Here is a 25,089-nt window from a genome sequence, read left to right on the forward strand (position 1 = left end):
GCCCTCTTACGGCACCAGGGCTCTGTGGACACCAGGCACACATATGGTGAACATATAATTGTGTAAATTATCCAGTATTTATACCAATAAAGACGCAGGAGGCATAAACGGAATTAAGAACCTGCTAGCTCAGTGAGGTAACTTTTTATTGTCTGAACTACATACAAAATATTGATTTACAAGCCTGATTTTACAACTAAACTACTAGCTCTTTAGAAATCTCTATGTCAACCAGGGGTGGTGGCGCACGCCTTTAATCCCAGCATTTGGGAGGCAGAGGCAGGCGAATTTCTGAGTTCGAGGCTAGCCTGGTCTACAGAGTGAGTTCCAGGACAGTCAGGGCTACACAGAGAAACCCTGTCTCGGAAAAAAAGAAGTCTCTATGTCATTCTACGGAGCGAGTCTGCCTTTCTCTTGAGCTCCTCCAGGAGGGCCCCTTAGCTCTCTTTCCTAGGCTACTGTTTTACCCTTGTCCTGCCAGCTGCTTCGCCTGTTCCTGCAGCCCAGAAAGAAAATACCTATCTCTTACCTGGAGCTCATTCCATAAAGTCAAGTGGTGGGGGGGTGGGGCGGGGGTGGGAGCACTCTATCCCAGCTGCTCCTAAAAGTCTCTAGCTCCTCCTCCTCCACCATTGGCTGAACCAAGTCACTGCCATGGGGAGGGGCCCTCCAAGCCAAGCCAGTAGGGGCCATTTCACCTAAAGCTCCAGTCCAGCTAGCTGACTGCCTGGGGTCATAGGTCAAAGGCCAATTTCTGAGTTCGAGGCCAGCCTGGTCTACAAAGTGAGTTCCAGGACAGCCAGGACTATACAGAGAAATCCTGTCTTGAAAAAAAACAAAAAAAAAAAACAAAAAAAAACAAAAAAACAACTCAGAGAGGCAGTCGGGTCTGAGCAGGTCTTCTGCAGCCCAGCCAGGGTCCCTGATGGAGAAGTGGTCTCCATCTCCGCACACGTGTGCCACCTGTGTACCGTGAACATTCAAGGAGCACATCATGGTCCAGAGGCTGAGCCAGCACAGGGCACCAGGAGGGTAAGGTAAGCTATGACGCTGGAAGGAGAAATAAGTAAGCTACAAGGCAGACCTCAAGTAAAGGCCAAGACCTTCTGACGAGGCTGGTGGGACTGGGCCCCAAGGCCTGCTGAGTCTTCTTCAGAGAATTCTCTAGGCCTGGCTGGCTGGGCCAGGAAAGTACCTTTTCTATGCCCATCCCAGTTCTTTTTTTTTTTTTTTCAAAGATTTATTTATTAGAATAAGTTCACTGTAGCTGTCTTCAAACGCACCAGAAGAGGTTATCAGATCTCATCATGGGTGGTTGTGAGCCACCATGTGGTTGCTGGGATTTGAACTCAGTACCTTTGGAAGAGCGGTCGGTGCTCTTACCCACTGAACCATCTCACCAGCCCCCCACCCCAGTTCTTGAATAAAGACGTGTATATTTATTTTTGAATTCCTAGGCCTCATGCTAGGCTTGTTCTCCACTAGCTTTTAGCTCAGTCACCCCGTTTAGACCAAGTTCTGCCACATGATTCATTACCTCTCCTCCATCAATAGCTGCAGTCAGTTTCTCTCCTCTACATCTTAGTTGCTAAATCTCCCACGCCACCCTCTTTCCCAGAATTCCTTTCTCTGCCTAACCGTCCCATCTTACTATTCTGTCTTTTGCTTTGGGCCAGAGGCTTTTTATTTTAACCAATCAAAAGGTGCCCTAGGCAGGCAAGGAAGGACAGAGACACATCTTCACACTGTACAAAAACATGACCCCATCTTGTCCTTTTCCTGTTGCCCAGTGTCTTGCTCCTACCACCTCCTCAGCCCTGATACAGTTCTGCCATCAGACTCTGCCTCACCTCAAAGCAACCCATTCCCACCAGCAAGCCCTTGGAAATATCAGTATGGAGAGGACTGAGCCAGCTTCCTAGGAGGGACACAGACATTTGAAGCTCAGTCTTGACCCTAGGTTTTTGAACCTTTTATAAGGAGGCTGGGTAGCACTGGTTAAAATTCTACATATGAGAAGCACTTGGCCATGGGGTAGGTGCCTTCCAAGACTTAGAAGGTGCACCCAGGAGGATCAGGACTTCAAGATCATCTTTGGCCACTTAGGGACTCTGAGGCCAGTATGAATTACATGAGGCCCTGTCTCAAAAAGAAACAAGCAGGGCTGGGGAGACAGCTCAGAGGTTAAGAGCACTGGCTGCTCCTTCAGAGCCACGGTCCTCGAATTATGGTTTGCAACTGTTTGTAACTTCAGTCAGTTCCTGGGTACCCGACAACCCTCTTCTGACTGCTATATGGGGTACACAGGCATACATATACACATAAAATCATATGTAAAAATGGTTAGAAGGTGAATTTTAAACACTAAGCAATAATAACAAAAACATCAGAGAAGTATTTGACACCTGTGAACTTGTGCGCTCCTTCCCGGGCCCTAGCGGTAGTTTCTGCTTTGGATAGGGCTGCAGCCTTGGTCTGGCTAGAGGCACTAGGCCAAGGCTATGTAGGATTGTGGGTCCCGAGTCCACTCTGCCATAGGGTACGGCCACTTGGGAAGGCAGAACTCAGGGAGTCTGACTCTGCCCCACAAAGCTGTGAATGAATGTCTTGCCTACATGTATATGTACCATATGTGTGCATGGTGCCCTTAGAAGTCAGAAGAGAGCATTAGATGCCCTGGAACTGTTGTTGCAGATGTTTGTGACTACTGTATGGGTGCTGGGAACTGAACCTGGGTCATCTAGAGCAGCTGGTACGATTAACTGCTGAGCCAGCCCTCCAGCCCATTAGCTGAGTTTTGAGCAAGGACCAGGTTGCCCATGGGACCAGTTGCCCAAGGACCAGTTGGCCCATGGCCTTGTGATATGGCCTGATCCAGCTTCCCTGGTGAGAGGAACCAACCAACACATTCCTCTAGGGAGAGTGCAGCCACATAACGTGGAGAGACATCTTGAGGAGGTTAGCCTATTACAAGGAACAGGTGAGGGGATGTCAGAGCATGACAGAACAGGGCATGCCTCTGTAGTCATAGCTGTTGCCGTGATACTGTGGGTGGACCTGGATGGTGTCCAGGCTGTTTTTCAGGGTCTCTCAACAAAATCACAGTTGATTGAAGTCACCTAACTAGGCTTCGGCCACTGCTGTGACCCTTTAATACAGTTCTCATGTTGTGGTGATCCCCAGACATAAAATTATTTTTGTTGCTACTTCATAACTGTAATTTTGCTACTGTTATGAATCATAATGTAAAATATCTGTGTTTTCTGATGGTCTTGGGCAACCCCTGTGAAAGGGTCATTGGACCCTCAAAGGGGTCTGGACCCACAGGTTGAGAACCACTAAAGACTTGAGTTGGTTAGCAGGTGCTTCCATGCCAGCATCTCACTAGTCCTTTTGTTTGTTTGACGTTTTAAAGACTTTCACCAATAAATAATAAATAAATTCTGGCCCCCCAAAAAAAGGTAAGGCAACTAAAAGTAAGACTTCCTTGCAGTGTTTTGTCTTCGTCTCTCCTCTCTCCTGGGCTTGTTGGTTGGTTGTTACAGTTCGGATGTTAAACGTCTTCAAGGATTGTGTGTTGAGTCTGTTTGGGCTTTCTGTCTGTCTGAATGTCTGTTGGTTGGTTTGTTTGTTTTGACACAGGGTTTCTCTGTGCAGCCCTGGCTGTCCTGGAACTCAACTCACTCCTCCATGTAAGTTTTTAATCTCGGAGGTTTTGCTACAGCCACAAAAACTCAACTCACACAGTGTAGCTGTGAGGAGCCAGGTGATCGGCTCAGGAGGGAGGGAAAGCAGACCTTGTTAAAACAGAGCTGCCTTCCTCTGTCTCAACACATCTGGGAACAACCCAAAGGGCTGAGGCCAAGCACAGCTCAGAAGCCTCAGGAGGGCGCTGCTCTGGTCAAGGACAGTTCTCTCCACAGTGAAAGGCCCAGGGAGGCCCAGCGGCTGTCTGGATCCCAGTGAAGGCAAAGAAAGCTCAAGGTCTGACAGGGAAAATCTGGAAGGGGCTTCTGTGGTGACCTGAAAAGCTCCCTGAGCTTTCAAGGCCTCTCTAAAGTCATGTGCATGCAGAGTGAGGTGCATGTCCAGAACTGACCTGGGAAGAGCATGCGTTTCACCCGAGCAGGTCCTTAGAGTCGGGAGAGGTTACAGCAGAGTTGTAAGCATCTTGGCTGCTGTTGAAGACAAGCCTCAGCACAGAGCGAGAAGCCATGCTAGCTCTCTGGACAACTGTTACTAGTGGGAATGTAAGCCATACCATCCAGCCTTTAAAACAGAAATTGAGCTAGCCATGGTAGGTATGCCTGAAATCCCAGCAGTGGGGAACACAAGGCAAGAGAATCACGCGAAGACAGCCTCGGGCTCCATACTAAGGCTGAGGCCAGACTCAATGGGGCCAGGTACCCAGGCAGCAAACCCGAATCTCTGTGAGTTGGAAGCCAGCCTGTTTTACATAGTGAGTTCCAGGATCACCAAGACTACATAGATAACCTGTCTCAAAAACAAACCACCACCACCAACAACAACAAAACCCCACACCCTCTATCACAAAACCACAAACAATAAAATAATGTGCTGGCAGCACTCCAGAGGTGGTGGCAGGAGGCTCACAAGTTCAAGCCCATCCTGAACTACAATAGCAAGGTACTCTTTAAAATAATAATAATAAAATAAAATGGGGGTGGCTCAGGGGAGAGCACAGCTGCACCAGTGCCCATTCCACCACATCCCTACTTCATTCCTCCTCGCCATAGCCCCTTAGCTCACAAAAGCCACCAAAGGTTTTCTTCAAATGAAATATTTTAAAGTTCCATTTTAATAGTGTTTATTTTATGAAGCCTATTATTCTAAGAGTTCTGTTTGTGAAGAAAAAAGTTAAAAACAGGATTACTGAGCTATATATCAGTTAAAGAGAGAAAGAGAGAGGGAGGGGGGAGAGAGAGAGAGAGAGAGAAGATATGCCCACTTGCCCCCAGGATTTCTGTGTAGCCCTAGCTATCCTGGAATTAGCTCTATAGACCAGAACTTGAACTCAGAGATCTACCTGAGTCTGCCTCCCTAGTGTGTACCCCACTACAGCCCAGGTTATTAAAAAACAATACAAAACAATGCCTGGCAATGGTGGCACACACCTTTAGTCCCTGCACTCAGGAGGCAGAGGCAGGTGGATTTCTGACTTCGAAGCCAGTTTGGTCTACTGAGTGAATGCCAGGACAGCCAGAGCTACACAGAGAAACCCTGTCTTGAAAAACTAAACCGAACTAAAGTTCTCACAGTGCAGTAAGTCTGGTTTTTGATCCCTGTGTCTACAAAACCAGGCCTGAAAATTCGGAACCTCTCCTGACGCATGTCTTCACTGAAAAAGACACTACCTTTATGTGCAGGGCTCCCAGTCCCAGCGACTAACACAGCCTTGGCAGAGAGCTGGCACCTCTGAGTACTTCTGTGTCAATCTGTAAAATGGGGGTATCTTGAATGTTTAGGACCCTACAGCCTGTGGAAGCCCCCAACCCACCCAATCCAACCCTGCCACTAGGTGCCCTCCCTAGTCTGTCTTCTGCTCGCAGCATATCTCTTGACTCAGTTAAAAATAAAGTCAAGTATTTATTTATTAAGTCAGTTGATGAAGCAACGGAGGTACCCGCCCTTCCCCCACACGGTTTCCATTCACCCTCAAACACTAAGTGTCTTCAGTATACACTGTTTCAATGCATGCGATGGACCAAGGACTGTGTAAATAAGATGTTTCCACCCTGGAGGAAGCGAGAGGAAGCAGCAGTGATTTAAATAATCACACCCCTGCAGAGACGATCAGGTGAGGTGCTGATGGTCAAAATCCGAGTACTCCTCTTAGAGGAAACGACCCCTACGCTGTACTTAAAAGGAAAAGAAGAGTGGAACCTTAACGCCATGCACATCCTGAAAGCTGTAGTACAAAACCCGCTGGAAACATGGGTTGTGGGCAAATAGTTTGGAGAAGAGAGTCGGACCCCGGGTGTTTTCACTTCGCTGCTCACGAGAGGAAGAATGTAGAAAATTAAGAAGTCTTCTCCCTACAAAACAGGACCGACGAGGATGGGATTCGAACCCACGCGTGCAAAGCACAATGGATTAGCAGTCCATCGCCTTAACCACTCGGCCACCTCGTCCCACACACGATGATCCTTTCCACATTCCCATATCTCCCATCTCCAGCGCACCTCAACGCTTTCATTCATGACTCTGGTACTCACCCGGAAAAGTTCAGAAGAAGAAATAATAACAAAGAGTTTTTTAAATTTCCTCTAGGAAGGATTCAACCGGGACCCGCGCCATCACGCCAGTGATGCAGCCAAGCTCTATCGGGGATCCTGTTCCTGTGGCCCAGCGAGCGCATTGAAGTTTCAGGACGCGCTAGGACTGGGGGGGGGGGGGAGTAGGGGGGATCTGCGTCCAGTTCCCCGGGGAGAGAAACCGGTCCAGGGGTCCTCGGCCGCGCGCCGAGACCGCGGCTAGGTTCAGCGTTTGCAAAGCGCGCGCCGAGGAACCACTGCTGCAGTAGCTCCTCCTCTCTCACAGAGGGCGAGCTGGCACGCGCCTCCATGGAGGCGAGCGGATGGTGGGAGGAGCTGCGCGTAGGGCTCGGCTGGCCTCGGCTGGCCTCGGCTGCGCTCGGGAGGCTGCGGTAAATCCGGGCTTGCGGTGGCTGGCAGAGGCTACGGCCCGGTGGTCCCTGCTTCGTGCCGGGATCCCCGAGAGCCATGCAAATGTCCTACGCCATCCGATGCGCCTTCTACCAGCTGCTGCTGGCCGCGCTCATGTTGGTGGCAATGCTGCAGCTGCTCTACCTATCGCTGCTCTCTGGACTGCACGGCCAGGAGGAGCAGGAACAGTATTTCGAGTTCTTCCCGCCGTCTCCGCGATCCGTAGACCAGGTAAAGTCTCAACTCCGCACCGCACTGGCCTCCGGAGGCGTTCTAGATGCCAGCGGCGATTATCGCGTCTACAGGGGTCTATTGAAGACCACCATGGACCCCAACGATGTCATCTTAGCTACGCATGCCAGTGTGGACAACCTACTACACCTGTCCGGACTTCTGGAGCGCTGGGAGGGTCCGCTGTCCGTTTCAGTGTTCGCGGCCACCAAAGAGGAGGCGCAGCTGGCCACGGTGCTGGCCTACGCGCTGAGTAGCCACTGCCCCGAGATGCGCGCCAGGGTCGCCATGCACCTCGTGTGCCCCTCGCGCTATGAGGCTGCTGTGCCCGACCCCCGAGAACCTGGAGAGTTTGCCCTGCTGCGGTCCTGCCAAGAGGTCTTTGACAAGCTAGCCAGGGTGGCCCAGCCCGGGATTAATTATGCACTAGGGACCAACACCTCCTATCCCAATAACCTGTTAAGGAATCTGGCTCGGGAAGAGGCCAACTACGCCCTGGTGATTGATGTGGACATGGTGCCCAGCGAAGGGCTGTGGAGAGGCCTGAGGGAAATGTTGGATCAGAGCAATCACTGGGATGGCACAGCCCTGGTGGTGCCTGCATTTGAAATCCGCCGGTCCCGCCGAATGCCGATGAACAAGAACGAGCTGGTGCAGCTCTATCAGGTGGGCGAAGTCCGGCCCTTCTATTATGGGCTGTGCACGCCTTGCCATGCGCCCACCAACTACTCCCGCTGGGTCAACCTGCCAGAGGAGAGCTTGCTGAGACCTGCCTACGTGGTGCCCTGGAGGGACCCCTGGGAACCATTTTATGTGGCTGGAGGAAAGGTGCCCACATTTGACGAACGCTTTCGGCAGTATGGTTTCAATCGAATCAGCCAGGTACTTAAAAGGGAGAGGGCATGTAGGACTAAGACTGGAGGCGTGTCAGGGGTGAAGTGGCCATTGGTGGAAAGGAGGCAGTGAAGCAAGAAGAAAGTGGTTGGATGATGGAGAATTGAGGACAGTGGAGTGGAACTTTAGGGATGATCATGTGGGCCCTGGGGATATCATTAAGTTATTGTGATTAAATCACTGTGACCTCTCCCTGTCTCTCTCCCTCTCTTCCCTCTCCCCTCCTCTATCTCTCCCTCCCCCCCCCCCGCCCCTTTTCCAGGCTTGTGAGCTGCACGTGGCAGGGTTTAATTTTGAGGTGCTGAACGAAGGTTTTCTGGTTCATAAGGGATTCAAGGAGGCATTGAAGTTCCATCCCCAAAAGGAGGCTGAAAACCAGCGCAATAAGATCCTTTACCGCCAGTTCAAACAGGAGTTGAAGGCTAGGTACCCCAACTCTCCCCACCGATGCTGAGTCCTTGTCTTCCATGGTCTGAGAATTGTCAGTATCTGGCTCCAGGCCTGACTGGGGTAAGAAACATGCCTCCACTTTACAGAGGTAGCTATGGGTTTGGAACACTGGACTTGACTATGGGGTGCTGGGAGTCAAGTCTCAGCTTTACCACTAACTAGCTGTGTGGCCTTGAGCAAATACTATTACTTCTCTGAGCCTCCGTTACGCCGTCTGTAAAAAGGGAGGTGAAAATACCTACCTCACAGAACTGTTGGCTCAGATGAGACGCTGTATGTGTAAACATCCTGTAAACTTCGTACAAATGTGAAGTATTATTAATATTGCTACAGTGTTATTATGATATTGTTACTATTAACCATGTTGGGTGGATAGCGGCAGAGCAAAAAGTTTGAATGGGCTAGAGGTGGGAAGCTTGAGTGTTTAATAAAATGAGGCTTTTGGAAAGAAAGATGAAAACGTAGAATGTAGTGCTAAGAACGTTTCCCGTTCTCTCATGCCTTCGCCCTCCGCCCTCCGAGATCCCTGAAGGAGGAAAGAGATAAAGGTTAAAGTCCCAGATCTGTGCCCTCCAGTAGGTTGGGCTGCTCATTTGCCTTCGGATGACATTATGTAAATAAACGAATGTCACACCCACAGCTGGCTCTGTTACTCTCCTAAGCCGAGGGGTGGTGGGCCGGAGCACCGTGTTAGACGGCGGTGGACCCAAGGACACCGACCACAATGCTAGGACAGGCTGAAGGCCTGGGTTACTGGGGGCCAGTTGCTATGGAGACCCGTCCGCCGTATCCCGGCATGCCTGGACACCAGTGGTTCCATTGTAAGCGCCACAAATGGGCGCCTCCTGATGACGCACACGGAAGCGTCGACACCTCCTGGAGAAAGAGAATCCTGCGCAGCACTGTTCCGGAGATCAACGGCGGCGGCGTTCACACCCTGGGTCGGACAGCTCTCCGGGAGTCCTGGACGTGAGGCCGGAGGCCCCAGTGTCTGCGGTGCGTATGGCCACGCCCGGCGCTGGGTTGGGCTTTCCGGATCGGAGCTAAAGCAGAGACTTAACCGGCCCGACTCGCGCGCTGGCCTGAGAGGAGCCCGCGGTTCCGAGGGTGGATCGAGGTGGGATAGTTCCTTGCGCCGCAGAGTTTGTCCTCTGTGTCTGTAGGGAGGGGTCTGCTTTCCCTGGAGGTTTGCTGTGGAGGTGCTTATACACCGCGCGTTTACCGTGTGCCTCTTCCACTCCCTACAACCCTCAGCAATGGTATATCCCCTATTTGTACCCGGGTTAAGGAGGGACGATTGGTTGTGACTTCATTTAACGAAGTCAGGATCAGAGTCAGCTGGAGGAAGGAGATCCTTGAATTCATCCTGCGTCTTAGAAAGAGTATATACAACGGTGAAAAGGAATTGCCAGTGTGGAGGGTCTGAGGCGTGAAAAGGGGAACAGTGAGGCTGTTTTGGAGATCTGGATTTTCAGAGCAGGAGGAAATGCTACTAAACTCTCCTGCAGGTCCGGCGCTATAATTACTTGCATGGGTGTGAAGGAGCGTTACTCCAAGTAGGGTTGCCAAGAAGGAAAAGCCAGTTTCTATACTGCAAAAGTTTATGTTGTTTAATTTGGGTTTAGAAATTCCCAGTCATCAAGTGAGCTGGCACTGCACTGGGCGAGTAGGACAGCCTGCTGCCCTGTCCTGATGAAACACCCACATTTCACTGGGTGGTCGGACATGAGACTGGGAGAATATGAGATAAAAAACAAAGAAACCTTTAATCCCAGCACTAGGGAGGCAGAGGCAGGCAGATTTCTGAGTTCGAGGCCAGCCTGGTCTACAGAGTGAGTTCCAGGACAGCCAGGGCTACACAGAGAAACCCTGTCTCGAAAAAAACAAAACAAAAAAAAACTTCCTGGGGGAAGGAGTTATGCCTTCCCCATGGGAAAGACTTACAGAGCAGCAACCAGAGATGTAGAAATCACACCAGTGTGAACTAGAAGCATCTACATCCAAGATGACCTATTCTCTCTGGGGGCCTGGCAGTATCAATCTCTCGTTGTCTCCTTCCTTCTGAAAATACCTTCCACCCTAACTCTTGGATTTTCAATCTGTTCTGCAGAGGTTTCTCCTCCTGCCTCCTTTGTTGACCTTGGGAATTCCAACAGAGGCCCCTTCTCACAGTTCCGCCTGAAAAGTCAGACTGCACAAAGCCTAAATAACTTGCCGTATGTAGCTAGAGGAGCCTGGGTCTAGTGGAAGTTCACATGCCTGTGTCCCTGGTCCCTTTTCTCACTTCTAGGTCTTTGTACTTGTTTTTCACTCTGCCTGGAATGTTCCATCTCAGGCGGCCTGGTCCTCACCTAGTCTGTCTCCCTCTGGAAGCTGTCACTGTAGCAGCAAGCTCCAGCTCCTGTGTAGACACCTCCCATAACACCTTAATTTGACTCTCTTCACACCATTATAAAGGTCTGCTTCTTTGCGTTTCTCCCAGAAATTTGTCATTTCCTCGAGGCCAAAGGCTGTCATAGCTATACTGTAGCATCTGCCACAGTCCACGGTGACTGTTGGTGCCTGGCACACTTTAGGTGCTTAGTAAATACTGGATAAGTAGGAAGAAAGGTAGGGGAGGGGCTTAGTGTTCACTGTTTCTGAAAGGTTACCTAAGGCAAGCACTGGCAAATGTTGGTGTTTGCTACAAGGAAATTGATTCGTAATTCTGCCGCAGTGGTTTTAGTGTGAGTGCTGGGTATCCAAACACTGAAAGAGGAGGAGGTGAAAGTCAGAATAGCAAGTGTGCGCAAGGCCCAGAGAACTACAGAAAATTAACTAAACGGGGCTGTTTCATATTTCTGCATTCATTCTTTTACCTACTCATTTGGATTTGACACAGCCTCACCAGCTATTGCTAGCCTGAAACTAACTGTATATCAGGCTGGGCTTGAATTTGTAGTAATCCCCCTGCCTCCTGAATGCTAAGATAACAGGCCTGTACCACCTCACTTGGCTTTATTTTTTTATTTGTGTTTGTTTTTTCCAGAGAGATCTAGTCTAGGTGCCTCTTCAGACAGCAATCTACCACTGACCTGTACCCCCAGACATACTGCTTTTGTGTCTTTTTAAGACAGAGCTTCGCTGTCTAACCCAGAATGGCCTCCTGCGTCAGCGTGTGGATTATGTATATGAACCTCATCAGGCTCTCTCTGCTTTTTAGTTTTTTTTTTCTCTCCAGTACTGGGAATTGAGACCTAGAATTGAATTCTAGAAACACCTCGAACTCAGAAATCCGCCTGCCTCTGCCTGTGCTGGGATTAAAGGCGTGCGCCACCACGCCCGGCCTTCTTTTCCTTTTTTTAAAAGATTTGTTTATTTTATGTAAATGAGAACACTGTAGCTGTCTTCAGACACACCAGAAGAGGGCATTGGATCCCATTACAGATGGTTGTGAGCTACCATGTGATTGCTGGGAATTGAACTCAGGGCCTCCGGAAGAGCAGTCAGTGTCCTCTTACCTGCTGAGCCGCCTCTCCAGCCCCTCCTGTTTTTCCTCAGGAAAACCCTGAGCTTCCGCATCTGAACTTCCACAGAGGAAGGTGCTTCCTGTTCACGTCCTTAGGAGTGCTAGGGGCTTAGGATATTGCTCAGTGGTAGTTGGGGCTCAGCATTTATGGGAATCTGAGTTCAATCCTTAGTCCTTCACCAAAACAAAATAAAAACCTGAGTCAGGGCCATTTATGAAGAAGGGGATTTATCTGAGTGGAGAGAGGCAAGGCTGTAATCCTGTTGCAGCTTGGACAACTTAGTGAGACCAAGTCTCAAAAAAGGCTGTGAGCATCGCTAAATGCTGGCTTTCCCAGCATGCTTAAGAATCTGAGTTTACTCGGGAGGCAGAGGCAGGCAAATTTCTGAGTTCAAGGCCAGCCTGGTCTACAGAGTGAGTTCCAGGACAGCCAGGGCTATACAGAGAAACCCTGTCTCGAAGGGGGAAAAAAAAAAGAATCTGAGTTTAGCTGAGCAGTAATGATGCATTCCTCTAACCCCAGCATTCCAGAGGCAGAGGCAGGCAGATCTCTGTGAGTCGAGGCCAGCCTGGTCTGCAGAGGAATTTCAGGCCAGCCAGGGCTACACAGAAAAACCCTGTCTTGGAGAAAAAAAAAAAACCAAAAACAAAACAACAACAAAAACCAACCAAACAAAAAAGAATCTGTTTAATCCCCAGTATCAAAAGTTTTTCTAGTGGACGTTGGTGTTCCTAGAGAAATGGTTCAGCAATAAGAGCACTGGCTGGTCTTCCAGTTCCATTCCCAACCCCAACTTTGTAACTCAAAACCGGCTGTAATTTCGTTTCTAAGAAGTCTGATGCTTCCTTTGCAGGCACCGCACACACAGTGCAAAGACAGAGGTGCAGGCAAAACACTCACACACATAATGTTGAAGTTATATATGTAAAATATGCATACTTCTCAGCGCCCTGGGAAGACAAGGCTGTGGAGCTTGTGCCTGACAAGAGCCTTTTGCTAGTGCCCCTCATTTAGAAAGGTGGAAGGGAAAGACTCAAGTTTTCTCAGGAACCCTCTGCTGATGAAGGCCATCAGTACACTTGAGGGCAGACCTCATTGTCTTTCAAAGGCCCCATCTTGGGCTAACCAAATGGTTCAGCAGGTAAAAGCAGCTGCCACCAGTGTTCAGGCCAGGAACCCACATGGTAGGAGAGAGCTGACTCGTACAAGCTGTCTCAGACCTCCATATATGCTTTGTGGTCTGTGTGTGTGTGTGTGTGTGTGTGTGTGTGTGTGTGTGGTGTGTGTGTGTGTGTGTGTGTGGTGTGTGTGGTGTGTGTGTGTGTGGTGTGTGTGTGGTGTGTGTGGTGTGTGTGTGTGTGTGTGTGTGTGTGGTGTGTGTGTGTGTATGTGTATTAAATGAATAACAAAACCCTGAAGGTCTCATCTCTAAACACTTGAACATTAAGCTTCTGATATGGGCCAGGAGGAGGAACCAGAGGATCACAGAGAAGGAAACACTGAGGACTGAAGAAAAGTGGCAGGATTTGATCTAGAACACAGGAAAAGACCAGAGGGGTAGGAGTAAGAACTGGCTATTCAGTGAGGTAAAGGAGCAGGGCTTCAAGGTCAAGTGCAGTCTACCAAGGGTCTTGTTGCAAGCCAGTCAGGAACTTGGGTCCAGTCCCATTGGCAGTAGGAGGCCTTTCCCATTATGACTCATAGCCTTGGTGAGCATTCCCATGCATCTCAGAATTCTGTAAGAGGAGCAGGTTCCATCGAGCACGTTTTCAGTGTGGTGACACTAGTCACTTCCCCTGTCTCGTTCGAGGCTTGTGTTTGGTCAGCTCCCTGTGTGGCTGCTCCAAAAGTGGCCAGTGGCCAGTAATAGCCCATGCTCCCTCTCCCAGAGCCCAGATGCCCATCCAGCCTTCAGGCAAAGAAACAGAAGAGATGGAGGCAGAAGGGGATTCAGCAGCTGAGATGAACGGGGAGGCAGATGAGAGCGAGGAGGAGCGGAGTGGCAGCCAAACTGAGTCAGAGGAGGAGAGCTCAGGTGAGCCCCTGCAACCTCTCCATCTCCCCCTCCCGCCTCCCCCCGGGAGCAGCAGCCTGCCCCTGCAGAACCATTCCTAATTGCCCTCTCACCCCAGAGATGGATGATGAAGACTATGAGCGGCGCCGCAGTGAGTGTGTCAGTGAGATGCTGGACCTGGAAAAGCAGTTCTCAGAGCTGAAGGAGAAGTGAGCATGGGAGTGCTGGCGGGCCTTTGTGCAGCAGGGGTGCGGGTGCCCGTAGTGACGAGCAGCAAGTGGGGCACAAGGGGAGCAGGTATTTGGTAGGCATTTACCTGAGAGGACAAGTGACCATTGGAGAAGCCGGTGATACGCAGCTGCCTTTTTACCTCCAGGTTGTTCAGGGAACGGCTCAGCCAGCTACGTTTACGACTGGAGGAAGTGGGGGCTGAGAGAGCCCCAGAATATACGGAACCTCTTGGCGGGCTGCAGCAGAGCCTGAAGATCCGCATTCAGGTGGCAGGTCTGTAGCTGCCCTGCTCTGCTCCCAAACAGCTCTCTGTCACCTTCCACTTTGCCCCTATCCTTGTAGCTCTTCCTTTGGGGGACACTAGGGCCTCTGGCCAAACAGGACTCCTCTTCCCTCTGCAGGGATCTACAAGGGCTTCTGTCTGGATGTGATCAGGAATAAGTATGAGTGTGAACTCCAGGGAGCCAAACAACACCTGGAGGTGAGCTGGCGTGGACGGGCCCCACGGGAAGTTGGGTGAGACTGAGGTATGGCAGGTCCCCTGCTGAGCGGCTGTCCCCTCCCAGAGTGAGAAGATGCTGCTGTATGACACACTGCTTGGGGAGCTGCAGGAGCGGATCCAGAGGCTGGAGGAGGACCGGCAGAGCCTTGACATCAGCTCTGGTGAGGCCAGGGCCCGATCCTAAAGCGCCCCACCCTTTTCTGGACCTCAGTTTCCCAGGCTGCTTAAGGGGAGTCAAAAGGCCCACTTCTTGGGGTCAGGAAAGGGTGTAGCTCAGCATTCCACATATAGTGGGGGCTCATGCAGAGTGGGTCCCCTGCCTGACCCTATTGAGAATGCGGTACCCAACTGACACATGGATGCATATAAAAAAACCATTGTCCTCTCCGTGGTAGGGCGTCAGTGTTCATATGGGATCCACAAATTTCCTTCATCCCCATCTACAAAGCAAATAGAAGACCTAAGGCTTAAGCAAAGAAGGGCAGTGGTCTTCCCCAGGCTGCACTAGTGCACCAAGAGGCTGCCAGCCTCAACCAAGGTTGGGGCGACTCTCCTGGTGGTGATGGGGAAGGGAGGGAAGGCCAGGCTGTCCATGCCTGTGGGTTACTGTCCTGACCCTGACTCTGTGTCTCTGGGCACAGAGTGGTGGGACGACAAACTACATAGCAGAAGCAGCTCCAAGGCCGGGGACGCCATGCCACCCAGCAAGAGGAAGAAGGCACCGCTCGTTTCTGGTATCCTTCCACTCAAGTCGCCTGACACTGGGCAGGATGGGGCAGGCCCTGGACTCAGGGAGGTTAGAAGGATCATGTGGGACAGGGTCAAGCTACAATCACTCATGGCCATCTGGTGTCACAAGAAAGTGTACATTTGTCAGGATTTTCTTTTGAGTTCCATGGTCCCCAAACAAACAGGAAGCTCAGCTCACTGACTGTCCTGAGCTCAGTAATGTCCTGAGTAAAGATCAGCCTTTGAAGCCACTCTGGCTTCCCCTCAGTGTCCTGGTGTAGGCCTCTTGCTGTCTCAGTCGTTCCTACCCAGGCTGTGCTCAGCCCCTCTGCCGCGCTTACCTGTCTGTTCCATGGTGTCATGTCAGCTGCCGTCTTCTCTGAAGTCTCTCCTGATTCATAGCCCCCATCCCTTCCCCAGTGAATGTGGCTCTCTTGTGTGTGAGCATCCTAAGGGATGCACTGTCTTTGACCCTCCTGTGCTACACAGCACAGCGTAGCACTGAGCCGAGGTCTTCCGTAGCCATCGTGCCAGCCCTGGGACCACCTCAGGTGGGAGGGAGACAGTGTTGAACATTGTGGGTGAAGATAGCTTTCAGATACAGAGTTCAGTGTTCCCAGGAGGGAAGACGCCGGGATCTGCCTTCAGGTGAGGAAGGGCCCAGTAAGCCATTAACTGTCAGTAGCAGGTGCAGGGCCCCTCAGGGTGGGCTGGGCCTTGGTCACCTGGTCCTGAGAAGGGCTGAGAATGAGCGAGGGAAATGGGTAGGGCTTCATCCACTTGACAAGAACTGGAGTCCCTGAGGCAGGAGGCAGAGGCTGGTGGATCTCTGAGTTCCAGGCCAGCCAGGACCATAAATACCAAGCCTCAAAAAAAAAAAAAAAAAAAAAATTGGCACCACCTCCACAGTCTCCGTGTGCCAGCTTTCCTAAGCAGTGGGTGTGTGGTGTGGCACTGCCGCCTGTGGCCTTCAGTGGGGCCTTGTCGCATCCCTCCTATAGCCGCCCTGCTTCCTTGACCCTTGTGTAGGTCCATACATTGTGTACATGCTGCAAGAGATCGACATCCTGGAAGACTGGACAGCCATCAAAAAGGTGGGTCCACTGCTGCCTGCTTACCCCGCCCTGCTTTGCCACCCGCCCTCTGCTCCCTCCAGCCCCATCCTCCCTACTCTCCTCACCTGGTCCCATGCCAGCTCTGGTACCCAAGGATGCTCAGGCACTGTCTCCTCAGCAACAGCTGTCCCAGCCCAGGTGCCCTGACTTTGTGGCATCTTGTGGCCCTCCTGCCTAGAGACTGACTTGAGGAAGGATGGCTGTGCCAGCCCTTGTTCCAGGAGGGCAGGAAAGAGAGGGGCGGCTGCTGGGCTGGCCTCCAAGCGGAGACACCTCCGCGCTTGCTGTAGAACAGACTTCACACAGCTTGGCTCAGAGCAGCTCTCATCCTGGACTGTGGGGGGCAGTATCCACAAGATCAAGTGGACTCTAAGGGACCCTTTCTTCTGTCCACCCAGGCCAGGGCAGCAGTGTCCCCTCAGAAGAGAAAAGCAGACGGTAAGAGCCATGACGTGGGCCTGTCAGCTTGGTAGTCTGATCTCACTTGGAGGCTTTTGTGGGATTTTGAGGATAAGAACCAGGTTGGAGAGGCTCTTGGCTGAGGGAGCAGGGACAGGTAGAGGTGGAAAGTAGGCTGGAGATGTAGCTCAGTGGTAGTGCGCTTGCCGAACATGGGCAAGAACCCAGTCCCAATCCCAAGATCACAAGAAGATAAAAGTGCCTGGAGCCCCCAGGCAGGGTGGGTCCAAGAGGGCAGGAAGAAGAAACCCTGATGGACGAGGGAGTAAGGCACTTCCTCACTGCCGTCAGGAAGGAAGTGCTGGTGGTCCTTTTGGTTCAACTCCCTTCAGAAGTTTCCCATATCCCACTAGGACCCTGACCCTGCATTTACTCTCGCTCGGAGGGTCCTGGGAGCAGCTGGTACCTCACGCAGGATTAACATTTCTCTGCAAAGGCAGGGGGTTGCCTAGTAGCTCTTCAGTGTTGCTGCTGGCCCCTGACCCTCTGCCACCACTGGCCTGGACTCCTCTGCTCTCCTTGGGATCTGCACAACTGTGGCCCTGAAGCCGACCTGGCCAAGCAAGACTGTGGTCTCCATCCCTGACCAGCCCACTCCCTCCCAAAGAATAACTTCTTCAGCGTCCCCCCACAGAGAGACCAGGCCTCATCCAGAGTCACAGCAGCAGTCCTCCTGACCTTGAACCCTGGCCCTCAGCCACTGAGCCAGGCCCAACTGTAGGAGGAACTCTCAAGCAGACATGTTGGGCCTTGTCCACCCTGACTGCCGCTGGAGAGGACGGCTTCCCAGGCTTTCTCAGGGCTATTCCTGGTGTCTGCCTCTCAGATTCCAAAGACTGGAATAAAATTTAACCTGGGACCTTGGTGTGGCTGATGTGTGGCTGCTGTATCTTAAAAGGGAATCAAGGCTTTGTGGGAGCACCTAAGACAGACTTTGCTGGGGTCCCTGTAGTTTGTGACTTAGAGAAAAGCCTGGGAGAGGAAGTTGGGACCAGAGCAGGAAGCGCCGCATGGCACAGGCAAGCCAGAGAAGCACATGGCCTTGTGTGGTGAAGGGACTTTTGGACATGCCTGGAGGCCAGGTCATGTCTGCACCTGCCCCAGACACTCGGCAGATTGGCAAGGCAGGCTAGCTAGCAGGGCCTGTGTGTGGGAGGCAGCTAGCAGCAGCACCAAGTGCTGTCGACCTCACAGCCACACTCCCCCTCTGGTTAACAGTGAGTGTCAGAACCACCCCCAGAACCTCAGTTAAGCAAAGAGCTTAGTTTCCATGGAGACACAGCATCCTTTCTCCATAGCAACCTGAAATCACAAAACCCAAGTTAGGTTCAGGAATGAGTCATCTGCAACCAGTAGGGGGTGCTCTCCCACAAGGCTGACCTTCCCCCCCCCCCGCCCCCCCTTTGCAAGGCTGGAGCCGATGAGCCAGTGACCACAGACTTCTTAAGGTGACCCAGGGGTGTGGCTTGGGTCTATGGGAACTTGGCTGATCCAGCCTAACCCCTCCCTCCCCCACTGCCTAGTGTGAGGAGGCTGCAGGAGGTGCTGTGTGGGGGTGGTCCTCCCTTAGCCGGGGCCTGATGATGACACTGGCATGGAGGGCTTCTCTGCCATTCAAGACTGTCTAAGAGTAGAAGAAGTGGACACTGGCTACATGGAGTGGACATACAAGAGTTAACTGGCGGGGTGTGACAGGGCGAACCGCCTTCAGGAAGTGTTACTCACCGCCAGGAATGTGCACGCCTGTGCCTTGGGGGTTGGATTGTCTTCCTGAGTCCCAGGAGAAGCCGAAGGAGCTCCCAGCCATGGAAGACCCTGGTGAGACCGGAGCACACCCTCTGGGAGCCACCAACCTGAACTTTGTACCTGGGCACCAACAGAAAGAAAAGTTAGTAAAGTTGGGGGGTCAGCCAGGTGCATCGGGTGAGGGCAGATCTAGGAGGAGCTGGCAAGGACAGGATAGATGGGAAGCCCAGAATGGGAAGACGTGTTCACCCCAGGTCTGGGTGTCTGCCCCCAGGCCATCTACAGACCCACTGTATGACACACCTGATACCAGAGGGGTACAGGCAGGCGGGTCCCAACAGCCAGCACGTACTGTGAGCCTTCGGGAGCGGCTGCTGATCACCCGGCCTGTGTGGTTACAGCTGCGGGCCAACGCTGCAGCCGCGCTGCACGTGCTGAGGACAGAGCCTCCGGGGGTGAGTCTCTCCCTTTCCTCAAGGCCTAGCCCGCCAAGGATGGGAGGGAACCAGCCTGGACATGGAGGACCAGAGCCTCCTAATCTCGTTCACTCACAGACCTTCCTGGTGCGGAAATCTAACACTCGCCAGTGCCAGGCTCTGTGTGTGCGGCTGCCAGAAGCTAGTGGCCCCTCTTTTGTCTCCAGCCACTATATCGAAGAGAGTACTGGCGGTGAGGAGGGTGGCCTGGAGGGCAGGGGCTGGAAGACAGGCAGGGGAGGGAGGTCCCCAGAGAACAGCCTCACTCCCAATGTCTCTCAGGTGTCTCTTTGGAGGGCTCAGAGCTCATGTTCCAGGACCTGGTGCAGCTCATCTGTGGATACTGCCGTACCAGGTGAGCCTGCCTGGGGGGCACCTGCTGAGCCCTGGGCCTGCTTCCCTGGACTGCCTGTCCTCTGCATCTGAACCCCGCTCACTCCTGACTGCTCCTTGCTCTGTCCTTAGGGACATTCTTCTCCTCCCTCTCCGACTCCCCAGAGCCATTCATCAGGCAGCCACCCACAAAGAGCTGGAGGCCATCTCCCATCTGGGCATGGGTAAGGGTACCCTGCAGCCTGTTACACAGATGGACACACAGAGGTCAAATGGGGGAAGGAAGAGCAATCAAGATTTTCCTTTGTGGGCACCCTGCAGAGCCAGCTCTGAGCACCCCCCCCCCCCATTGGTTTCTCATTGCTAGAGTTCTGGAGCTCCTCACTCAACACCAAGGACCAACAGAGGCCTTCGGAAGCCCCACCCATACCCCGGCTGAAGGCTCGCTCCCCTCAAGAGCTGGATCAGGGCACTGGTGCTGCCCTCTGCTTCTTCAACCCCCTCTTCCCCGGGGATCTGGGCCCCACCAAACGAGAGAAATTCAAGAGGAGTTTCAAAGTGCGAGTGTCCACCGAGACCTCCAGCCCTCTGTCTCCACCTGCTGTGCCGCCTCCCCCAGTCCCGGTGCTTCCAGGGACATCTTCCAGCCAAACGGAAAGACTGCCCCCTCGACAGCTGCTGCAGAGGGAGAGCTCAGTGGGATATCGTGTGCCAGGAAGTGCTGCCAGCCCTTGTCTTCCTCCCCTACCTTCCCTTCAGGAGGTGGACTGCTGCTCTCCCAGCAGCTCAGAGGAGGAGGGCTCTTCAGGAAGCCCTACAACCTCCCCACGCCTAAGCCGCCCAAGGCACCGGCGGCCTCTGCTTCGGTCCATGAGTTCTGCTTTCTGCTCTCTGCTGGCACCAGAGAGGCAGGTGGGCCGGGCAGCCACAATGCTAATGCAAAACCGATACACAGCCGTGGGTCAGCTAGTGCAGGACCTACTGACCCAGGTTCGGGCTGGTCCCGAGCCCCGGGAGTTGCAGGGCATCCGCCAGGCCCTAAGTCGGGCCCGGGCCATGCTGAGCGCAGAGCTGGGCCCTGAGAAGCTGCTACCACCAGAGCGGCTGGGTAAGGCCCGACCCCTGGCCTCCACAGGTTCATGTCCCTGGCTCTCCATCCTCCTTTGTCCTCCTCTCTCCTTGCCTTGGGTGCCTAGTGACTGCTGCGTTCCCTGTGCCCCACCCTCACTCCCTTTCTCACTTACTGTTGCACTGAATTCCCCGTCCCTATCCCCACCTTTCTCCCTACCTCCTGTCTTGGCCAGGGCCTCCTGCTCTTCCGGGCTTCTTTCCCCTGACTGCAACCACCTCTTCTCCGGCAGAATTGGTCCTGGAGAAGTCCCTGCATCGCTCTGTTCTCAAGCCTCTTCGACCCATTCTGGCTGCCCGCCTGCGGCGCCGGCTTTCCGCAGATGGTTCCCTCGGCCGCCTAGCTGAGGGCTTCCGCCTGGCCCGGACCCAGGGGCCTGGAGCCTTCGGGTCCCACCTGACTCTTTCTTCCCCAGTGGAGACAGAACAGGTGCGCCAGAAGCTGCTGCAGCTCCTTCGTGCCTACTCACCTAGTGCCCAGGTCAAGTGGCTCCTGCAGGCCTGCAAGCTGCTATACACAGCCCTGAAGAGCCAGGCAGGTAGGACCCCCACCACCTTCCCCTGTGCCACTCTTTCTGAGTAGAAACCACGCATCACCTCCCTCCACAGGGAGCCTGTCCCAGAACCCCAGAACTGCAAACAAGATAGAAGGAGCCCACTCTCCACCCCAGGAACTCTAGAGAATAGTGCCTTTCTGCCCTGTAACCTTCCCTGAGGTTGCTATGATGCTCCTGGTCTGTCGCCTAGTCACTTAGGGCTTTAGCAGGTGTAGGGGAGGGGCCACACTGTCTAGCATGGAGATTGGACCCTAGCCTTTGGACCTCTGAGGAGGCTGGAATCTCCTTCTTCCATGTCTCCACAGGAGAGAATGCAGGTGCTGATGAGTTCCTGCCTCTGCTGAGCCTTGTTTTGGCCCAGTGCGACCTTCCTGACCTCCTGTTAGAAGCTGAGTATATGTCAGAGCTCCTGGAACCCACCCTGCTCACTGGAGAGGGTAAGGGTTCCCTCGCTTCTTGTCTGGGTGAAACTGGGGCTTGTGGTAGGTCCTTAGTAAGCAAGGAAGGGAAGGCAGGACCCGTACCCCAGCCTGAGCTGCGTACTATGTATCCTGTGTCTCAGGTGGCTACTACCTGACCAGCCTCTCAGCCAGCCTGGCCTTGTTGAGTGGCCTAAGCCAGGCCCGAGCACTGCCACTCAGCCCAGCACAGGAGCTCCAGCGCTCCCTGGCCCTCTGGGAACAGCGCCGCCTGCCGGCCACCCACAGCTTCCAGGTAAAGAGCCGGTCCCCACATCTTTCCCCTATTGACCATGCTCAGAGGGACTCTGACGTCACCCAGCACAGTTTCACTAGCCTTGCATCACCCTATAATTGCGATAAAGGCCCATCTGAGTATCAGATCAGCCCTTCAGGAGGATGTGTTCCATGGGACAGGCACTGGACTATGAGCTTCAGGGCAGCCTCCTTGAATCAGCACAGAAACTCTACTGACACGAGAGAGACAGCTAATTCCTGGCCCCTGGTACCAGCTAAGGTTCTCCCTTCCTTGTCCTTGAGCTTCTGTCTGAGCTCCCAGTTAGACCTTGGCCAGGGTGCACCATCTTTGACCTTCAACCTCCTCAGTCTTGCTTATGAATCCAGAGTTTGTAGCCAAATCCCAGATTCATCCCAGCTCTATCACTTTTTGTCTGTGCCTTGGTTTTCTCATCTCTAAAATGGGCACCTGGGTTGCCATAAAGGGTAGGTGTACTGGTGAACTGGGGGGGAATATTTCTAGGTAGGTAGCCCTAGGAATAGTTATGGAGAGAGCCCAGCACACAGTGAACTCTCCTCATGGATCTTTTCATAAAGTTCCCTCTGGCTGGCCTTGCACCATACCACAATCCCACACACATTTCTCCCTGTCTGAATGTCCCCCTCAGAGCTCACAAGTCAGTCAGGCCCACCATGGACGTGGACCACCCCACTCTGTCTTACACACCTTCGGCCTGTCCCTCGTGCTTTGGCAGTGCCAACCAAACAGAGCTGAGGATTTGTTCTTGCTTTCTGCACAGCATCTCCTCCGAGTAGCCTACCAGGACCCCAGCACAGGTTGCACCTCCAAGACCCTGGCTGTGCCCCCAGGGTCTTCAATTGCCACGTTGAGCCAACTCTGTGCTACCAAGTTCCGAGTGACCCAACCAGATGCGTTTGGCCTCTTCCTCTACAAGGACCAGGGCTACCATCGCCTGCCCCCTGAAGCCCTAGCCCACAGGCTTCCTGCAACTGGCTACCTCATCTATCGCCGGGCAGAGCGCCCTGAGACCCAGGGGGCTGTAGCAGAAAAGGCAAAGACAGGCAGCAAGGGGCCAGAGGCAGGAGCATGGGAGGAGGAGACAGGGGGTCTAAACAGAGAAGGGAAACCTCGGATAGCTGTTGACCAAGAAGGCAAGGATCAGGCCAGAGGAGGTCACATAGGACCAGAGGAACAAAAGGCAGAAGGAAGCCAGGCTTTGGAAGAGTAGCTAGGAAGAACCAAAGGGGTTACCTGGGCCCCCGGGAGCCTCTAAGTCCACTCTTCCCAGCTGCCAAGCTTCCTTTACCACCCACCCACAGTTCTCTGTGGTGTCTGCCACCACCTCTGGCCGATCTTCATAAGTCCACCTGCTAGGGAACAGGGAGCTGGCCATATAGACTAGAGCAGCGTTAAGAGAGCTGGGAGACTCACAGACCCTCTGTTTAAGGCCCCTGGCTTCTGTCTCCCCATAGCCCACAGGGATAAACGTGTCTGGTAAGGGGAAAATCCTCCTGATAGCCATAGGGGCGTGGTGGGAGGGTAGTCCTGGCTTCTTTTGCCTCTCCCACTGCCCATGGAGAGATGCTGGAGCATCAAGACCCTGTGCAACTCCAGTCTCTCCTAGTTCTAGGGGTCAGGGAACCAGAATGGCAGCAAAGCTCCCCAAACTAACAGCTCTTCTCAGACATAGCATCTGGTGTGCAAAGAAGGGATATGACTGCTGTTCTGCAGGGTTCCTAGAGTGACCCAGGACCTACATGGATGGTTGGCGGCTCAGCTCAGGCAGGAGAAAGAAGAAAGAATGAGTGTTAGCAGCTATGGCAAGCCTGTCCCGTAGGCAGCCTCTACCAGGCTACTACCCTCACCTGTGTCTTCTTTCCCGGTCAGTTCAGAGATGGTTGTCACCCTGGAGGTCAGGCCGTAGGAGAGAAAGCATCTATGTTCCAGTCTTTTCTCACGATCAGAAATCTGTTGAGGGGCTGGTGAGATGGCTCAGTGGTAAGAGCACCCAACTGCTCTTCCGAAGGTCCAGAGTTCAAATCCCAGCAACCACATGGTGGCTCACAACCATCTGTAACGAGATCTGACTCCCTCTTGTGGTGTGTCAGAAGACAGCTACAGAAATCTGTTGAGACACTGAAGTATTTCTGGGAAATTGGACCCTGAGAAATAATGCACGCTAGCAGGAAGAGAAGTTTCCAGAACAGAGAGGTGCTCCACAAACATTGCCGTCGTACCCCACTCCTTGGGTCCTTACTAAAGCTTGATAATGAGGAATGGTGTAGCTGTGGGCCCCACGGCAGTACAGGTTAGGTAATTCCCAAGACGTTCCAGCAGACTAGCCCTCCAGGCTCAGGCAGCAGCCCCAGAGGGAAGCCCACTGCAAATCTGAGCAGAGAAAAATACCCACCAAAAGCCACAAGAGGGCGCATACAGCCCGAGAAGCTGCTGAGGGTCACCCACCCTCTTCACTCCCCTACCCTGCCCGAGCAGTGGGAGGGGGGTGGCTAAAGAGAATTTAAGAGCCTCAGAATGTGGACAGTCACTGGCCTCACACACTCTTATAGCAGCTTGGGACATGCAGAGCAGAGACCCCTTATAGTCAGAGATTCTTAGAAGAGGATTGTTTCCGGACAAAGGAGGACCACAGCCAGGCTCAGAGCTGCTCTCCTGGGCCTCTGAGTACCAGGGCACCAACTTAGATGTGATGCACATACCAACAGGAGGTAGACTTTCAAATCCACATCTAGTCAGTATAGGGTTCCAAACTAGTCACTAGGCCACCAGTGTTCCTTGCCCACTTCTATGCCCCTCCCTCCGCAGGAGGGAAAAGTGTGTGATAAGGGACAAGTTCATCTGATATCTAACATCTGGTGGGGAGGGTGGCCACGGTTCTTTTGGCCTTTTCTCCACCACCCAGGAGGGGCCACACACAAGGCTGCTGGATCTTCAAGGCTCTAAACAGCATGGCCCCCTATTCCATTATATGTCTTTCCTTCCTCCCTAATCCTTTGTACAGGATGGAGCACTCTGCAGGTGCTCAATAAATGGTGTCTACTGACTGAAGCTTGATAACTAGAAATAAGGGACTGGGGTGGGCGGGGTGGGGCGGGCAGGCCGTTTCTGGGAATGAGACAGGACGTGTAGCACTCAGTCCCAGGGGAAGGACCTGGAATGTCTGCAGGGGTGCTCAGGCAACCCCAGGGGCAGGATGTGGGGCTCGTCTCATGGGAGACCTCAGGCCCTTCCTTTTTGTGGTCAATTCTAAATCTGGGACCCTAGAATTCAGTGTGGATCCTGCCATGGCTCAGA

The 25,089-nt window shown here is 53.0% G+C and overlaps 3 protein-coding genes, 1 long non-coding RNA gene and 1 other non-coding gene across 18 annotated transcripts; 3 read left to right on the forward strand and 2 right to left on the reverse strand.

Annotated features, from left to right (window-relative positions):
* Positions 1-5,583: 5,583 nt before the first annotated feature.
* Positions 5,584-6,661, reverse strand: Gm30581. The gene is made up of 2 exons (XR_388294.3): positions 6,237-6,661; positions 5,584-6,056 (listed from the first exon to the last, which is right to left on the reverse strand). It is a non-coding gene; the product is annotated as a predicted gene, 30581 (long non-coding RNA).
* n-TSgct6 lies at positions 6,071-6,152 on the reverse strand. Its single transcript has one exon. It is a non-coding gene; the product is annotated as a tRNA-Ser (tRNA).
* B4gat1 (beta-1,4-glucuronyltransferase 1) lies at positions 6,593-8,901 on the forward strand. Its single transcript, NM_175383.2, has 2 exons — positions 6,593-7,799; positions 8,074-8,901. The coding sequence occupies exons 1-2, from the start codon at positions 6,744-6,746 to the stop codon at positions 8,263-8,265; spliced, it is 1,248 nt and encodes a 415-aa protein (NP_780592.1). The 5' UTR covers positions 6,593-6,743; the 3' UTR covers positions 8,266-8,901.
* A 228-nt stretch (positions 8,902-9,129) lies between these two features.
* Brms1 (breast cancer metastasis-suppressor 1) lies at positions 9,130-17,679 on the forward strand. Of its 3 annotated transcripts, none has more exons than NM_001374047.1 (10): positions 9,130-9,378; positions 13,660-13,805; positions 13,903-13,993; positions 14,161-14,288; positions 14,417-14,496; positions 14,582-14,678; positions 15,159-15,251; positions 16,276-16,340; positions 16,760-16,799; positions 17,174-17,679. In NM_001374047.1, the coding sequence occupies exons 2-10, from the start codon at positions 13,667-13,669 to the stop codon at positions 17,179-17,181; spliced, it is 741 nt and encodes a 246-aa protein (NP_001360976.1). In that variant the 5' UTR covers positions 9,130-9,378; positions 13,660-13,666; the 3' UTR covers positions 17,182-17,679. The 3 variants fall into 3 exon arrangements, with proteins under 3 accessions (NP_001360976.1, NP_598916.1, NP_001360977.1); NM_134155.3 differs by having other exon boundaries at positions 9,130-9,257; NM_001374048.1 differs by lacking the exon at positions 15,159-15,251 and having other exon boundaries at positions 9,130-9,257.
* Positions 17,680-17,765: 86 nt separating this feature from the next.
* Positions 17,766-24,838, forward strand: Rin1 (Ras and Rab interactor 1). 12 transcript variants are annotated; one of them, XM_006531710.3, is made up of 11 exons: positions 17,766-18,268; positions 18,552-18,708; positions 18,841-19,021; positions 19,121-19,235; positions 19,325-19,397; positions 19,508-19,599; positions 19,743-20,483; positions 20,737-21,042; positions 21,366-21,497; positions 21,623-21,774; positions 22,556-24,098. In XM_006531710.3, the coding sequence occupies exons 2-11, from the start codon at positions 18,554-18,556 to the stop codon at positions 23,003-23,005; spliced, it is 2,397 nt and encodes a 798-aa protein (XP_006531773.1). In that variant the 5' UTR covers positions 17,766-18,268; positions 18,552-18,553; the 3' UTR covers positions 23,006-24,098. The 12 variants fall into 12 exon arrangements, with proteins under 12 accessions (XP_006531773.1, XP_006531774.1, XP_006531775.1 ...); XM_006531715.2 differs by having other exon boundaries at positions 18,224-18,268; positions 18,968-19,021; XM_006531713.2 differs by lacking the exon at positions 17,766-18,268 and having other exon boundaries at positions 18,546-18,638.
* Positions 24,839-25,089: the final 251 nt, after the last annotated feature.

The sequence above is a fragment of the Mus musculus genome, chromosome 19 (assembly GCF_000001635.26).
Source record: "Mus musculus strain C57BL/6J chromosome 19, GRCm38.p6 C57BL/6J".
Taxonomy (NCBI): domain Eukaryota; kingdom Metazoa; phylum Chordata; class Mammalia; order Rodentia; family Muridae; genus Mus; species Mus musculus.